The 17,342-nt window shown below is 38.3% G+C and overlaps 1 protein-coding gene across 4 annotated transcripts in view; it reads right to left on the bottom strand.

Moving 5' to 3' along the window:
* Positions 1-17,342, bottom strand: part of AATF (apoptosis antagonizing transcription factor) — a 115,692-nt gene that overhangs the window by 95,030 nt on the left and 3,320 nt on the right. For 3 of the 4 annotated variants that reach the window (XR_007513991.1, XM_049859455.1, XM_049859456.1), the window contains exons 3-4: positions 16,192-16,626; positions 15,578-15,715 (exon numbers count right to left, since the gene is read on the bottom strand). Coding sequence is in view for 2 of the 4 variants with exons in the window: in XM_049859455.1 (XP_049715412.1) it covers positions 15,578-15,715; positions 16,192-16,626 (573 nt within the window). In the remaining 2 variants the exon portion in view is untranslated. The remainder of the gene's footprint in view (positions 1-15,577; positions 15,716-16,191; positions 16,627-17,342) is intronic. The other variant, XR_007513992.1, reaches the window with a different exon arrangement.

Consider the following 17,342-nt stretch of genomic DNA (forward strand, 5'->3'; position numbering starts at 1 on the left):
GCTTCCCAGGAGGGAGGAAAAAAAAGCAGGATCAGGAGCCAGAATGGCTTCTGACTTACCAACAGCAACTTTGAAAGTTGGAAGGTAATGGAGCATTCTATAGAAATCTATACACTGTCAAACAATCAATCAATTGTGGTGGTAGAGTAAAGACATTTTCAGACAATCAAGTTCCTAAAAAAACAGCCCCCATACACTTTTTAGGAAGCTACTAGATGTGTTTCACCAAAACAACAGAGTAAACCAAGAAAGATCTTGGAGTAGGAGAGCCACAGAAACGAGATGCTAAGGTATCTGCTGAGTGATGGTGAAGGGAGCTCCCAGGATGAGAGCTGGGCACCTCAGAAGGTGAAAGGTCCAAATTCAAGCCTCTGGGAAAAACTTCTTCAAAAAGATAAACTGGCAGAATATCTGATGTAACTGACTACCCTGAGGGGAGATTTATATAACTGAAGAAAATTTGGGTTTAAATCACTACATAAAAAACTAAACAAACAAAAATGCAACAATTATAACCTCTAGAAAACAAAATGATGTGTGGGAAAGGAAAATTAATCACAGAATATACACTTCTTGGCTCAACTATGAATAGTGTTTACATACAAATAATAATGTAAACACTGAATATTGATCTAAGCAAATTACAATGTAACTATGAAGGACAGAAAGTGTTTATGACTGTAGTAGGAACAAGAGCTAAATTCTCCTTTTCATAACCAGGAGTCAGTAGATAATGCTTAAGAGTAAAAAATCAAGTAGAAACAGATCATGTTAGATATTTGGAGATAAATCCATGGATTCCAAAAAAATACAACAAAATAATTAAAAATGTAATTGTTATTCAGAAGAATGGATTATGGCATGGGGTGACATGCAAACACAGCAGACCCCTGCTTTCCATAACAAGTTCATAAAATTACTGACTCTAAATTACACACATGCATAACTTTGATGAATATTAAAAAGAGAAGAAAAGGTCCAAGATAAGCAGAATAGCTGGGACGATTTGAGCAACTAAAGAGAACGTTAAAAAAAAGCCAAAAATCTTTAGTACCTAATATAATCTCAGGAGCCCTGGTGGCACATGGTTACATGCTTGGCTGTTAACCTAAAGGTCTGTGGTTCAAACCCACCAGTAGCTCTCTTGAAGAAATGTCCTGGAGATCTGCTCCCATAAATATTTACAACCTAGGAAAATTTATAGAGCAGTTCTACTCTGTCCTATAGGGTTGCGATGAGTCAGAATCGACTCTATAGACTCTATGGCACACAACAACAATACCCTCTAAGTATATTAATTATATTAAAAAAAAACCTTAAGAAAACAAAACACTTCTTAGAGATGAAATATATGATTGCAAAAAAAAAAATCAATGGAAGAACTTTAAATCAAAGTCGAAATCTTTCAGAACATAGACATGGAAAATGACAAAAAGATGGAAAATGTTAGAGAACACATAAGAGACACAATACCAATTCAGGTTTAATATCTAAAAGAGCAGAGAAAATGGAGGGTGGGAAATCAAAGAAATTAGAAGAGATTTTCCCAAAACCGAAGGCCCTCAGCCTTCAGATTTAAAGGGGCCAATGAAAGTGTTCAGCATAGTAAATGAAAAAGAACCCCCACCTAGACATAAAAAAAAAAAAAAATTTATTTTATGTTATTTTTTATCATACTGTAATTTTAGAAAACCAAGGAAAAAAATCCCAAACACTTCCAAAGAGCAAAAACAAGTCACCTACAAGGGACTGAGACTCAAACCAGAAACCACTTTCTCATTAACAACGCCAAGATGGTAAAAGACAAGAGAACCTGTGGTAGGCTGAATAACAGTCCCCTAAAGATGTCCACATCCTAATCCCCAGATCCTACAAATATGTTACCTTACATGGCAAAAGGAACTCTGCAGATGTGATTAAGTTAAGGATCCTGAGATGGGAAGGTTATCCTGGATTATCCAGGTGAGACCCAAAATCACAAGGGTCCTTAAACATCAGTGGAGGGAGGCAGGAAGGTCAGAGTCAGGAAAGGAGATAGGATTGCTGGTTCTGAAGACGGAAGAGGGCCCATGAGCTATGGAATACCGACAGCCTCTAAAAGCTGGAAAAGGCAAGGAAACAGATTGTCCCCTAGAGTTTGCAGAAGGAATGCAGCCCTGAGGACATAGTGATTTTAAGACTTCTGACTTCTAGAATTGTTAAGTGCCTTAGTTAACTAGTGCTGCTACAGCAGAAATACCACAAGCAGGTGACTTTAACAAAGAAATTTATTCTCTCACAGTCTCGGAGGCTAGAAGTCCAAATTCACAGTGCCAGTTCCCGGGGAAGGCTTTCTCTCTCTGTAGGCTTGGGGGAATGGTCCTTGTCATCAATCTTCTCCTGGTCTAGAAGCTTCTCAGTGCAGGCACCCCAGGGCCCAAGGATGTGCTCCCCTCCTGGTTCCTCATTCTTGGTGGTATGAGGCCCCTCTCCTCTCTGCTTGTTTCTCGTTTTATATCTCAAGAGACTGACCCAAGATACATCGTAATTACAGCCTGCCTCATTAAGATAAACCACTGCCTCTAATCCAGCCTCATTAACATCATAGAGGCCATGATTTACAAAACATAGAAAAATCACATCAGATCACAAAATGGTGGACAACTACACAATACTGGGAATCCTGGCCTAGCCAAGTTGATACACATTTTTGGGGGACACAATTCAATCCATAACAATAAGATAATAAATTAGCATTGTTTTAAGCCACTACATTTGTGGTAGTTTGTTACAACAGCAATGGGAAACTAATACAGGGCCATACTTTCAAAGTCTGAAGGGAAGTAATTTTCAACCTAGAAATGTATACCCAATCACAACATCAATTAAGAATGAGGGCAGAGTATTTTTAAACCTACAAGAACTCAGATAATTTACTCCTCCTGCATGTTTTTTTTTTTAAGAAGCTACCCAACAAATTGATGAAATAAACCAAGATAATGGAAGAGTACCCAAAAGCAGTGGCTCCAACCTAGAAGAGCAATACACCACAGAAGAACTGTGCTACAACCCCAGAGAACCAGTTCAAACTGGAATATTTTTATAGAAGAGTTGGTATGATTTAGAGTTTGGGGGGGAAAAAAAAGCTTAAGATGATGAAAGCAAGGTACAAGGAAATTGGAAACTTAAAGAAAAAAAATTATACAATAGCCCATATGTAAAACAAACTAAAATACTGCATGAGTTTCAGTAACTAGCGGAGGATACCAAAAGACACACTTGCCCTTTGAAGCTAGGCACCTTCTCCTTTGAATGGCCTAGGAGTCAAGACGCTAAATCCATAGAAAAGTAAATGAAATTTTCCAGTTCTGCCCTCCCCTGGTATTATACTTTAATTCCACAGTTATAACATTATAAATGCAGTTTGCTGGTTTTCAACTCTTAGAGTCAACAAATAAGTAAAGCACTAAAATCCTGGTTATACTTACAGGGCAGACTGTAAGACCGTATTGGAAAGAAGATGAAATGGCTATTTCATACCTTCTCCTCAAAATCTCTACTACCTCTTCCTCTATTCCTCATTCACAATTTATGACCTTGATTTCTGTTTCAAAGAAAATTTAACACTCAAAAGAGAATTTTTACAGACTCCTACCTGTCACTATAGCTAAGCTGTCCACACTGCTATCTAAGCCCAACCCTTCTTGTGCACTGGTCCCATCTCCTCTTCTTACCTACTCAAGGGCACTGCTACAGCAGATGTCTCCCATCTTCTACATCATCAATTTTCCCCTCTCCGCTGCATCATTCTTATCAATATACAAACATGCTGCTATTTCTTCCATCTCAAAAACACAAAAACAACCAGAAACACTATTTCTTGACTCCACGTCACTGTCCATCCAATGTCCTTTCTCTGTTCCCCTTTAAAGCAACATCCCTTAAAAGAGCTGTCTATACTCACTGTTTCAAATTCCTTTTTCCATTCTCTCTTGAACCCACTCCAGTCAAGATGTATCCCTACCACTCCATCAAAATGGCTCATCGAGGTCACAGCTCACCACCATGTTGCTGAGTTAAATGGTCAACGCTCAATCACATCTTACTTAGCTTCTCAGCAGCATCCTCAACTCTCATACCAGAGAATGAATAAACCAAGAAACAGTGACATAATCGAACTACCTAAAATTCTATGAGTAAAAGACAAACAGAATAATGCTAAATGTAAGGCAAAGGATTGTTGCTCTTCTTCCTGAATGCTTCTGTGCTATTTATCATACTCATATATGTTTTGAATAAAACAATTTAAGAATATGCCTTAAGACTGCTACATAATAACAATGGAGTAGCATCTTATAAAGTGGTTAGGTTTTAAAGGCTGAGCATAAAGCAAAAATCAAGATCTAACAAACTTATTTTGAAAGTCCCTTAAATTACCCATAAAGTAGAGCACTATGCTGTCTCTCAATAAGTTCAATGCTTTTCTCCTCACATAATTAAACACACATAATTATATCTGGGAACCATGCTGTACAAACACTGTATGTGTTAACTTTAAACACTAGGTTCATATTCTGTATAAGGAGATGCTCACTGGAGAGGGACCCAGGAACAAAGAATAACTGAAGTAAAAAACAGATTCCACCTGCCATCTCATACTCACTCCAGGGCATTCACTCACTGAATAAAATGGCAGGCAGAATTACTGCCATTATTCAGATCGTTTCTCCCTTCCCTCTTTTACTTTTGGCCAGGCACATACAGTTAAATCTAATTAAATGCACATATAAAGAGGCTCCAACATACATTGGCGTGTACAACTTCGCCGTGAATACAGTGGATAGAGTGAAACTACTAGCTACTACAGGTCAGGGTTCCTTCCTTTCCCGAACTCATCACTATTAAAAAAGTGTTTCTGATGCTGAAGACAGCCCTGATTCCTAAGAAATCCAACTCTAAAACAGTAAAACAAATCTGACTAGATTGGTCTCAGTAGTTTTCAAGCTGTCCTTAACTTCCACAGCTCCCTGGCCAATTTAAGACTCATTTTTTCAGATAAGGTAGGAACACAGCCTGAGAATCTGGCACTTCCTTCCTGGTTCCACCATTTGGTTACTTTGAAAAAGCACCTTCCCTGTGATCCAACTTTACTCTCCACATACTATAAATCCCTTATTAGCCAGGTTGGGAAAATTAAGTAATAGCTCAAGAGGGACCAGAAGTCTTTCTACTCAGAACTCATTCTCTAATAAATATATAAAACATTAGCATATATTTCAATGCTAATTCAACAGGCGTTATATAAATACCAAACAGAAAGTTATCAAGAAATGAAAGCCTTTATTTTCCACCTACAGTTTATGAAACATAAGAGATCAGAGATGCAAATCAAAACTACAGTGAGATACCATCTCACCCCTGAAATGACACTGATTAAAGAAAAAAAAAAAAAACAGAAAACAACAAATCCTGGTGACTGGATTTGGGGAGACTGGAACCCTTATCCCCTACTGGTGGAACTGCAAAATAGTACAACCACTATGGAAAACAGTATGGTACTTTCTCAAAATGCTAGAAATAAAAAATACCTTATGATCCAGCAATCCCACTTCTAAGTACATACCCCAGAGATCTAATAGCAGTGACACGAATAGACATATGCACACCTATGTTCATTGTGGCATTATTCACAATAGCAAAAACATAGAAACAACCTAAGTGCCCCTCAACGGATGAATGGGTAAGCAAAATGCAGTACATACCCACAACGGAATACTATGTAGCCATGAAGAACAACGACGAGTCCTTGAAACATAATGTGGATGAATCTGGAGGACATTATGCTGAGTGAAACATGTCAATCACAAAAGGACAAATATTGTATGATCACACTTTTATAAGAAGACAAGAACTGATAAACACACAGAGACCAATGCTCATTGGCAGTTACCAGGGGTGAGTTGCGGAGGGAGGGGTAAGCACTCTTGAGATAGCAGACACTTATTAGTTTTGGTGATAGGAAAAGTAGCATCGGATGTGGGTAAAGTACACACAGCTTGAACAAAGTAAGCAATGTCACTAAGAGAAAAGGACATTTTGGTAAAGGATATGACAAACATAATTTTGCAACAACACCAACAATAACCAAAAAATACGTGTATGGTTACACAAATATGTAGATAGGCATGTAAGCATACAAGTATGAATACGTGGGTACGTATGAGTACACACATAGAAGTATCTATAGGCATACGTGCATACAGGTATGTGTGTGCATGCATGTATATCCACATATACAATAAACCACATAGGAGACACAGTTACAGATACTTCTTAGACATAACCAAATACCTCACAAGATTGGTTTTCTGGTTCGAAGGCTCAGGACCATAGTCTCATGGGACAACTCAGTTAACTGGCATAATATAGTTCAAAAAGTATATATTCTACATCCCAATGTGGTAAGTAGTGTCTGGGGTCTTAAAAGCCTGCAAGCAGCCATCTAAGATACAACTATTGGTCTCTACTCATCCAGAACAAAGGAGAAAGAAGGAAGCCAAAGACTCAGAGGAAAGCAGTCTACAGGGCTAACAGTCTACCAATTCATGGCCTCATCTATCCTGAGACCAAAAGAACTAGATGGTGCCCAGCTATCACTACTGACCATTCTGATCAGGAACACAACAGATGGATCCTTACAGAACAGAAGAAAAATGTGGACCAGAAATCAAATTCTTAAAAAGTCCAGAAACCAGTTGAAACTAGAGAACACCCCAAGATGGTCGCCCTGAGATATACTTTAAATCTTAAACTGAAATTACCCCTTGAGGTCACCTTGTAGCTAACTAACAGACTGGCTCACAAAATAAAGAATATCACCTGTGAGTAATGAGCTCCTTTAAAAAAATTATCTATAGGAGACCAAATAGTCAAAAATTACTCTAACGCAAAGAGGAGAAGGTAAGGGGGCAGGGAAACTAGAATACGTTGGTCTCCACTACCCCCCCCCCGCCCTCCACCGCCCATCCAAAGTTTCTCTTTCCACTGTTTCAGTTACTCATGGTCCAAAATGTTAAATGAGTACCATGATGAAATCTTGCGCCATCCTGCTCCATCCTGCCCAGGGACCACATTCATATGCCTTTTATTACAGTATATTATTTATCATTGTTCTATTTTATTATTGTTGTTGTTAGTCTATTACTGTACCTAACATATAAATTAAACTTCATCATAGCTATGTAGGTATAGGACAAAACAGTATATTATTATTATTCGGTATTATCCAAGGTTTCAGGCACCCATGGGGGGTCTTGGAACATATTCCCCGCAGTCAAGAGGGGACCGCTATCCTGGAAATGGTACAAACAGAGCGGAGTGAATGAAAATGATGACACACTGTGAAAAATGTAAGCAATACCACTGAATACTTTGTGAAGAAACTGTTACATGGGAATCTAATTTGCTGGGTAAACTTTCACCTTAAACACAATAAAATATTAAAAAAAAAAGATCAATAATACGCTGTATTGGCAACATTGTGACAGAGACAGTAACTGTTACAAATGAAAACGTAAATTGTTACAACTCTTCTAAGGGCAATTTGATAATATATTCCAAAAAAGTCTTTAAAAAAAAAAAAAGGCACTTTCCCTTTGTCCTAGCAATAATACTTCCAGGGACTGGGGATCTGTACTGTTCAATAAGTATCAACTACCCACATGTGGCTACCAAGCACTCGGAACGCGGCTAGTCGAAATTGAGATGAGCCGTGAGTGTAAAATACACTCTGGATTTCAAAGACTTAGTATGAAAAAAAGAATATTAAACACCTCAATATTTTTATACTGATTACATGTTAAAACTATAATTTTTTTATATACTGGGCTAAATAAAATACATTATTAAAATTGTATCTAATTTTACTTTTTTAATGTAATTACTAGAAAATTTAAAATTACATATGTGGCTTGCATTACATTTCTACTGGACAGTGGTACTTTTAGATGAATTGCACAAATGTGTATGTACAAGGATATTTATCAAAGCATGCTTTAAAAAAGTGAAAACCTAGAATAAACCTAAGCATCCATCAATACAGATTGGTTAAATAAACTGCAATAAATCTATGAAATGGAATACTCTGTAGCCACTGAAAATGCTGGTGTACATCTAAATATACTGACATGAAAAAATATATTAAGCAGAAAAAATAAACTTACAAAATAGTACATATATGATTCCATTTTTATTTTAAAAAGAAGTATGAAAAAAAGAAAAGCGTGTGACTATGACCACAGAAAAAGGTCTGAAAGGATATTCATCAAAATGACAACAATGGTTACCTCTTAAAAAAACCAAACCCGCTGCTGTCAAGTTGATTCCAACTTGTAGTGACCCTACAGTACAGAGTAGAATTACCCCATAGGGTTTCCAAGGACCGCCTGGTGGATTCAAACTGCTGAACTTTTGGTTAGCAGCTGTGGCTCTTAACCACTATGCCACCAGGGTTTCCATGGTTACCTCTAGGCAGTAGGATTACAGGTAATCCTTGTTTTCTTCCTTGTATTTTTATATATTTTCTGAATTTCTGAAATAAGCATGACATATTCTTATCATTAGAACAGCAAATCGATTTTTAAAAAATGATAGCCATCGGCTGAAATAAAACGATTAATCTCACATCATGAAGTCTGCCATAATCAGGATACTTAAACCCACACAATGCTATATTTGGACACACTAAAAAGTGCCTTCACCCCAAGTAATACTTACACCCATCCCAAGTAATTAAGAATATTTCAGGGTTCTACAGATCACTGGTGAGAACTTTGCCATGAACCCATAAAGTGTTGACTGAGAGAACACAGAAATATAAGTTCATAGATTTGTCACCTAAGGCAACTAAGTAACTTAAAAAAAGAGAGGATTCACTGATAATATAGGGGTTACCTACTGGATAGGGAACCTGGCGGCAGGCTATAGAGGCCTCAACGAGGATTTTCAATACATAATCTTTAGCACCTTTTGAATTTTGGGGAAAAAAAAAAAAACGGAAACATTAGCAAGAACTACATGACTGTCCACAGTTTTCTGAATATTTGAAAAAGTATTCTGTCAAGTGTCTATTAGTGCTAAGGTCAAACGAGTATTAAAAATTTTAGTCTATTCAAGTCAAAATAATTTGGGGGTCAGCGGGAGGGACCACAGAGCTGAAAGGGTGAATATGACCTATAAGTGGTTAAGAAAAGACAAAGAGGAGCAAACAAAATATAATTTATTAATAGTTAATTTGTTTTTATACTCTTCAAAGTAAAAAAAGTGAACACTTCCTCTGTATTTATACTACATTATACTGTGTTCTCAGCTGTTTTTTGATTATGGGAAATATCAAAATGTCAACCGTTGTTTCTATTAAAGGTCTTTAATAATACTGCATTTTAGACTTGTAATGAAACATGGTGCTTACTGCAGTTTGTAACGCATCTCATTAAATACATTAATAACATGCATTTCACTAAAAGGTCAACTTATTACGGCTGAAGTTTAGCTTTCTTTTAATCACCTCATTTAAAGCAACAGAACAAACTCTGAAGACAGTAGAGCATACCTGTGAGAGAAATGCTCTCAATTCTCCCACCCACTGAAATCAGTTACGCCTATTAAGAAATCAGTGTCAATGTTTTCGTGTGAGATAATGGTATTGTACTTTTTAAAAATTCTTATCTTTTAGAGACACATGTTGAAATATTTACTGATAAAATGATAGGGTGCCTGGTATTTGCTTCAAACTAACCCAGAGATCAGGGGAAAGTACAGATTAAACAAGATTGACCATGAGTTGATAATTATTTAAGCTGGCGACAGTATACGGGGGCTCATTATACTAATCTCTCTAGTACATCAAATAGCATTGATATTTTCCATAATGAAGTTTTAAATAAAAAACACATGCTGACATTTCCTTAGTAACTTCCCTTCTTCCTTACATACTGTTGCCACCAACATAAAAAATACACCTCCCGAACTGAACCTCAAATTCTTAAAAAAAAATCCAGACTTACTGGACCAGTTGAAACTGGAAGACTCCCCAAGACTATTACCCTGAGATACTCACAAAATAATGAATAATAATAATAATGAATACCACCCATGAGTATTGCTCTACATGAGGCCAAACAGTCAACAATTACTTTAAAACAAAGACAAGAAGGTAAGGGGGCAGGGAAACTAAATTAATGGAAATGGGACAACCAGAACGGAAATAATGTCAAGAACATAACCAATGTCACTGAACAATTTGCACAGAAATTGTTGAATGAGAACCTAAACTGCTGTGTAAACTTGCACCAAAAACACAATATAGTATTATTTAAAAAAAAAAAAATTCTATTAAAATATTAATATACTGAAGTCATAATAAAACACACACACAAAAAAACCCTCCTAATGCTGTAGAACTTTTTAAAAGAAAAGCAGAGAGAAACGTCTAGCCTCTTTAAGAGAAATTATTTTGTACACAGAAAACCCCTTACCTTTGTTAAGGTTACTTCATGATTTACCACTTATACAGCCACTAAAATATAAAAAAATGCTTTGAAACTACTTCAAGGCTCTAAAGTTATAAGACTTATAATTACTAACATATAACATACAATAAGTATAGCAAGCATATACATAAACATACACGTTTGTCGCTGTTGTGCCGTTAAGTCGATTCCAATTCACAGTGCCCTTAACCACTGCACCACCGGGGTGCCTATATTTATGCTCTAAGACCCAACAGAATATTAAAAGAAAATAACAAGACATATTAAAAGTAACAAAAGCAATATGCAAGTACATATATGTTATTGTGTAAAAACAAAAAAAGTAAGGGAGGGATATACAAAATTCCTTACATATACATGGAACTTCTCTGGAAAGATACAAGGTACCAGAGCATTTTATGTCAAGAGATACAAAATAGGTTCTAGTGAATAAAGGTTGATGAGGGACTTTCTACTTCTTACCTTTATGTATTTTATGAAGTTATGCCAGAATTACCTAGTTCAAAAACAGATATTGTAGAAAAGAAAAAAATTAGTTGTCTGTAAGATAAGAGTCAAGACAACCTGGGTTCTAATCCCCATTCTGTCAGCAAAGGAAAAGTCTCCACACCCAGGTGACTGGGGAAAAAGCGCATGTGTGTGTTGGGGGAAGGAAGAAGGTATGTGCTAAGAGTTTAAGGTGTTAAAGGTACAAAGACATGGTGTTTAAGAGTCTATCATGGCTAGAATATAGCTGAAAGTCCAATGTTTTTAAGGTTATACTTAGGGCTATGAAAGCAAATGATAATGCCAAGAAGAAAACATATTGAGAAAGCACAACTTGAGACCAGGATTCTAAATGCAATGAAATTCACACTGGGAGGATAAAAAAGAGCCTGAGAAGAGAAGGAAGCAGAAAAGTAGAAGGAGAATCCAAACACCATATGGAACATCACCAAAGCCAAATGAAAATATTTCAAGGAAAGGTTAAATGTTTCAGGGAAGTAGTAGCTGGGTTTGGAAATAAGGAAATCTCTGGCCACCTTTCCAAGCAGTTATAAAAGGCTGAAATAAAAGTATCATAGTAAAACATAACCCTGTCCATTTTCCAGAACAAATTATATAGGGATTTCGAGTAATAACTGTTACAGGTTCACTTGTGCCCCCAAAAAGAAATGCTTAAGTCCTAACTTCCAGTACCTGTTAGTGTGAGCTAATCTGGAAACAGGGTCTTTGCAGATGTAATCAAGTTAAAGTAGTCACACTGGTTAGAATGGGCACTAAATCCAATGACTAGTGTGCTCATAAGGAAAGATTTGGGCATACAGAGACACAAAGGGAAAAAGACTATGTAAAGACAGAGGCAGACACTGGAGTGATACAGCTACAAGCCAAGGAACCCCAAAGACTGCTGACAACCACCAGAAGGTAGGATAAGGCAAGGGAAGATTCTTCCCTAGGGTCTTCTGAGGCAGCATGGCCCAGCCAACACCTTGATTTTGGACTTCTAGTCTCCAGAACTGTGAGAGAATAAATTTCTGCTGTTTTAAGCCATCTAGCCCTACGAACTAATACACTAATAAAGTAAAAAAAAAAAAAACACTGAAGACAGTGAGGATGATAGTTAGTTGCAGTGATCATTATACAAGTAGTTGAACATTGTTAAATGCCTCTTTCAATAGAAAAAGGCAATCTTGGTACCTAACATTCATAAGTGTACTGTGTGCCAGACACTATGCTACTGCTTTATATTATGTCCTTTAATCCTCACAAATGTATTATCCCCATTTTACGTTGAAGTTAGGAGTAATTTAACTTGTGCAAGGTCACATAGTTAATTCATTGTTAAGATGGAATCTAAACCCAGGCAATCTGACTTTAAAAACTCTGTAATATCAAGTAATTTGATACAAATTGAGATTTAATTAAAGACAGTAAGTTCCAGTGTTGGTACAAATATCAGTCTTTGTTCCACACCAGCTACATAATATGTAACACCAAAACCAAACCCGTTGCCGTCAAGTCGATTCCAACTCATAGCGGCCCTATAGGACAGAGCAGAACTGCCCCATAAAGTTTCCAAGGAGCGCCTGGTGGACTGGAACTGCCAACCTGGTTAGCAGTTGTAGCACTTAACTGCTACACTATTAAAAAAAAAAAAAAAAACAGTGCCATCTAGTCGATTCTTATACAAAGCGACCCTATAGGACAGAGCAGAACTCCCCCACAGAGTTTCCAAGGAGCACCTGGTGAATTCGAACTGCCAACCCTTTCATTAGCAGCCGTAGCATTTAACCACTACGCCACCAGAGTTTCCAACTACACTATAAAAAAAAAAAAAAAACTATAGCATAGTATAAATTGTTTATCCAGGGTAATGTAGCGAAGAAAATTTTTCTTAAAGCTCTGTTTACCAACAGAGGGAAGTATACCACATATTACATCACATTGGCATGAAAAGAAGGCTGAAACAAACCCACCAAAAGTAGCTACCCTTCAGATGCCCAGAAATTCTGGCTGTGAAAGAACACTCCACCCTCCCATCTTAGAATATGTGATATCAAACAAACATACCCTCCCTCTCCCTCCTCCACCATGCTGTCAGATTAATAAACATTTGTCAAAGTAACTGATGATGCAAAGTGCCAACTGGTTAAATACAAAAAAAGAGATAAAAAGATCAGAATTATTGTAAAATAAAATACTAAAATAGTTAAAGAAAGTAAATCATATCCAAATATATGTCCACATTGTTTCAGGGAACATCTAAGTCAATCGGCATAATAAAATCTATCAAGAAAACATTCTGCATCCCACTTTGAAGAGTGGCGTCTGGGGTCTTAAACGCTAGCAAGTGGCCATCTAAGATGCATCAATGAGTCTCAACCCACCTGGATCAAAGAAGAATGAAGAACACCAAGGACACAAGGTAATAACGAGCCCAGGAGACAGAAGGGGCTACACGAACCAGAGACTACATCAGCCTGAGACCAGAAGAACTAGATGGTGCCCAGCCACAACCAATGACTGCCCTGACAGGGTGCACAACAGAGAACCCCTGCGGGAACAGGAGAACAGTGGGATGCAGACCCCAAATTCTCATAAAAAGACCAGACTTAATGGTCTGACTGAGACTAGAAGGACCCCGGTGGTCATAGTCCCCAGACCTTCTGTTGGCCCACGAAAGGAACCATTCCCAAAGCCAACCCATCGGACATGGATTGGACCGGACGATGGGTTGGAGAGGGATGCTGGTGAGGCGTGAGCTACCTGGATCAGGTGTACACTTGAGACTATGTTGGCATCTCCTGCCTGGAGGGGAGATGGGAGGCAGAGGGGCTTAGAAGTTGGCAAAATGGACACAAAAAGAGAGAGTGGAAGGAGGGAATAGGCTGTCTCATGGCGGGGAGAGTAATTGGGAATATGTAGCAAGGTGTATATAAGTTTTTATGTGAGAGACTGACTTGATTTGTAAACTTTCACTTAAAGCACAATAAAAATTATTTTTAAAAAAAGAAGTCCATAGGCACACCTGACACTGGCTAATCCTAAAAATACTGTAATTAAGATCAATCTCCAAAAAAAGAAAAGGGCTCAAGCAAAAAAAATAACGAGTCACAAAATAGAAAAGCCTTATTATCAAGAATTTAAGACATTTAATCTAGAGTAGTCTAGGTCTCATTCCAAAGACACACCAGGAATTAGGGTACTGGGGCATTAAAAATAGCACAGGAGTGCTCACAAAAAATCTCGAAAATAAGGAAGACTGCCAAGCTATTGTTTAAAAAGGAAGGGGAGCTGGGGGAGGGAATGTAAAGGCCCCTCCCACAGGGTATATGAAAGGTTCCTAGAATGATCGCCCAGGCTAGCTCTTTCCTATTTACACACAGGAAACAAACTTCAAGTATGGCAGACATACAACCTAAACACTGGTCACTAGGAAGTTCATTTCTAATTAAACCAGGTACTCTCCTACAAGAAAGGTTCACAGAATTCTCTACCATAGAAATCTCACACAATTATCTTTTGGTTTAAGATGGTTCTACCATGAGGCAGCAGCCAAATTCGATGTCTTCTCAGGTTCCTTCCAACTCTAAGTCCATGACACTGTAAGTTTTAAAGAGCAAATGAAAACACTGGTCTCAGCATGCAAATAAGACACAGCAATCCCAACCACAGTGCACAGAAAACTCAACCCAAATCACCGTCCGCCTCAGTCCTTCGGTGCCACTGAGCACAGAGGCACACAAACACAGGCGGCAGTGTGGAACGGCAGGAAGACTCCTAGATCATAAGGCAGAAAAGCTGGGGTTTTGTCTCTGCCATGCATGGACAAGCTCTGTAACTTTGGGCAAGTTATTCTCTGGGCCTCAGTTTTCTCATCTGTAAAATGAGGGAATTAGGAACCAAATAATCTCTATATTCCTTTTCTAAAATTCTTTGACTTTATAGCTTGGTGGTTCTCTTCTAAAGCTTGTTTCTCCCTCTGTAGTCATCATCTTTCCTCGCTCTAAATATATTCCACCCAAAGGAAGATCAGGAGTTACATCATCTCAAGCAGGCTGTTTTAAAAGCCTCTCAATTGGAAGCCAGCTCAAATTGTCTGATAAACTAATAAATATTTAGTCAAATTCAAGGTTTAAAAAAAAAAAAAGCCTCCCAAACAAAGAGAGGCATCTTTTAAGTACATGGTAAACCAACTTAAATGAACTGAGTTTAGTCATTCATTCTCTCCTTTTTTCTGTACCAATGAGTTTTCAAACAGTGTTCCCGAAGCCCTGAAGAAGTAACACAGAGACCCCAAGGGGAGCGGGAACAAGGGCAGGTGAGAAGAAGGTGGAATAGACATGGCTCAAGCACCCAATCCATTTCAAAGTCATCTTCATTTGATAAAAGGATTACATTGTTATTACAGAAACAAAAAAGTTGAAAACCATTACTCTATACCATAATATCACTGAAACAAAATCCCTTCTCTAGCCCTGTGGTGCTGTAGATACATCAATCCCAGTGGATCGCAATGAAGCCTAGTGATTCTAAGTATTCCAATATAGCATAAGTATTCTTACTATTTTTTAAGGCACTGGCAAATTCTGGGCCACCTTGGTCCTTGAAAATAGGAAAAGCATCTGGTTGAGGAAGCTGATTGGTGGTCAACAGAGCCTTTTGTAGTTTGATCCTTCCTTCCAAGAGCTGGTCCCACAGTGCTGAGAAAGAAGAAAAGAGAATCCCATTCCTCAGTCATAAAATCTTCCTCGGTGGGGAGGGGCAGAGGGGCAGGAAATCACACCAGTTCTCTAAGCAGCAGAGCATTATCACAGTTACATGCTATGGAAACACTATTAAAGGAAATAAATTCGGCATCTTGCAAGCAAATATTTGCTCACGAAAGAGGGAATGCCAAAGCCCAGGGAGAAGAAAAAACTCTCTTCTTTTCAAAGTAATCTTCCACAGTAGCCGGAAGTACTAGAGCAGAACCAGCTAAGCAGCTCGGTGTAGAAATGGCTGGCTAAGCACAGAGGAATGGCTTTAGGCCTCCAGGTAAGTGGCGCATGTCACAAACTAATTGGAAGGGCACAGGTGAGAGACACCAAGCCAAAACTAAGCAAAACAAACAAACAAAAAAAGTAGATCAAACACAGATACTTCGAAAAATAAGCAGTCAGCAAAACCATGTACAAACCTATCTGGTTCTTCACAGCTCTTCCTTTCTCCACTTCCTCGGATACTTTGACACCAGAAAAGGTCATCACCACACCATCATCTTCGCTGTTCCTGTCTTCAGCCCTGTCCTCCTCACTCTCACCCTCAAAGTCTTCTTCACCATCCCCTTCTTCCGTATCACTCTCTTCCTCTTCGTCTTCCTCCTCCTCCTCACTGCTCCCAATGTCATCCATCCCCTCGGTGAATTTTTCAAAGTCAGTAATGCTCTGGACACTAAAGCCCGATGTTTTCCCAGAACGGTTTCTGCTCTTCTTCCTCCAGGCCAGACCATTCTCCCCATCATTGCCAGACTCCTGTTCTTCAGCAGCACTCATGTGATCCTCATCAGACTCCTCCAGACCCAGTCCCTCTGAGTCTCCATCTCCAGACCCTTCCTCATCAGATATTTCCTTGTCTAAGGGGAAAAAAATGGGTATTACTTTAAGAAAGTAATATATTTTTCATTTCAACTTAAGGACTATGACGTCTATCAAGAAAAAATGTGTTACTGTTCCCAGCAAATATTTATCATACATCTACTATCTCTAAAATGCTACGGGAGAAGAGAAGATGAATAAACCCTAATGAAAGGTTCTAATGGGGCAGACAGACCCATAAAAATTTTAATACAGGGAGAACTGAAAGTGCTTTGACTGAGTTTTGATAACCCAGATTAGGGAGAATTGCAACTGTGGGGCAAGTGAATTGGTGGCATAGTGGTTAAGAGTTATGGCTGCTAACCAAAAGGTTCGCTGTTAGAATCCGCCAGGCGCTCCTTGGGAACTCTATGGGGCAGTTCTACTCTGTCCTAGAGAGTTGCTATGAGCCAAAATTGACTTGACGGCAACGGGTATAAGGAACAGATACATTTTGTCCAGGCACTGAAGAACGATAAATTTCAACTGCTGTTTTCCCAAACCTGCATCTGAAAAAACATGGTTTATCATTATCTATCCCAAACACACAATCTCTATCACACCAGTGTACCTGATTTATTACATACTTATTAAATACTCATTATTAGCCAGGCACAGGTGAAAGTAAAGGAAGGACAAATAGAATATAACACCTGTCAGTGAGGGGTTCATAGTCTAGTGGGAGTGGTAGATATGTATACCTATACTACAATGC

The sequence above is a fragment of the Elephas maximus genome, chromosome 19 (assembly GCF_024166365.1).
Source record: "Elephas maximus indicus isolate mEleMax1 chromosome 19, mEleMax1 primary haplotype, whole genome shotgun sequence".
NCBI classification, from domain to species: domain Eukaryota; kingdom Metazoa; phylum Chordata; class Mammalia; order Proboscidea; family Elephantidae; genus Elephas; species Elephas maximus.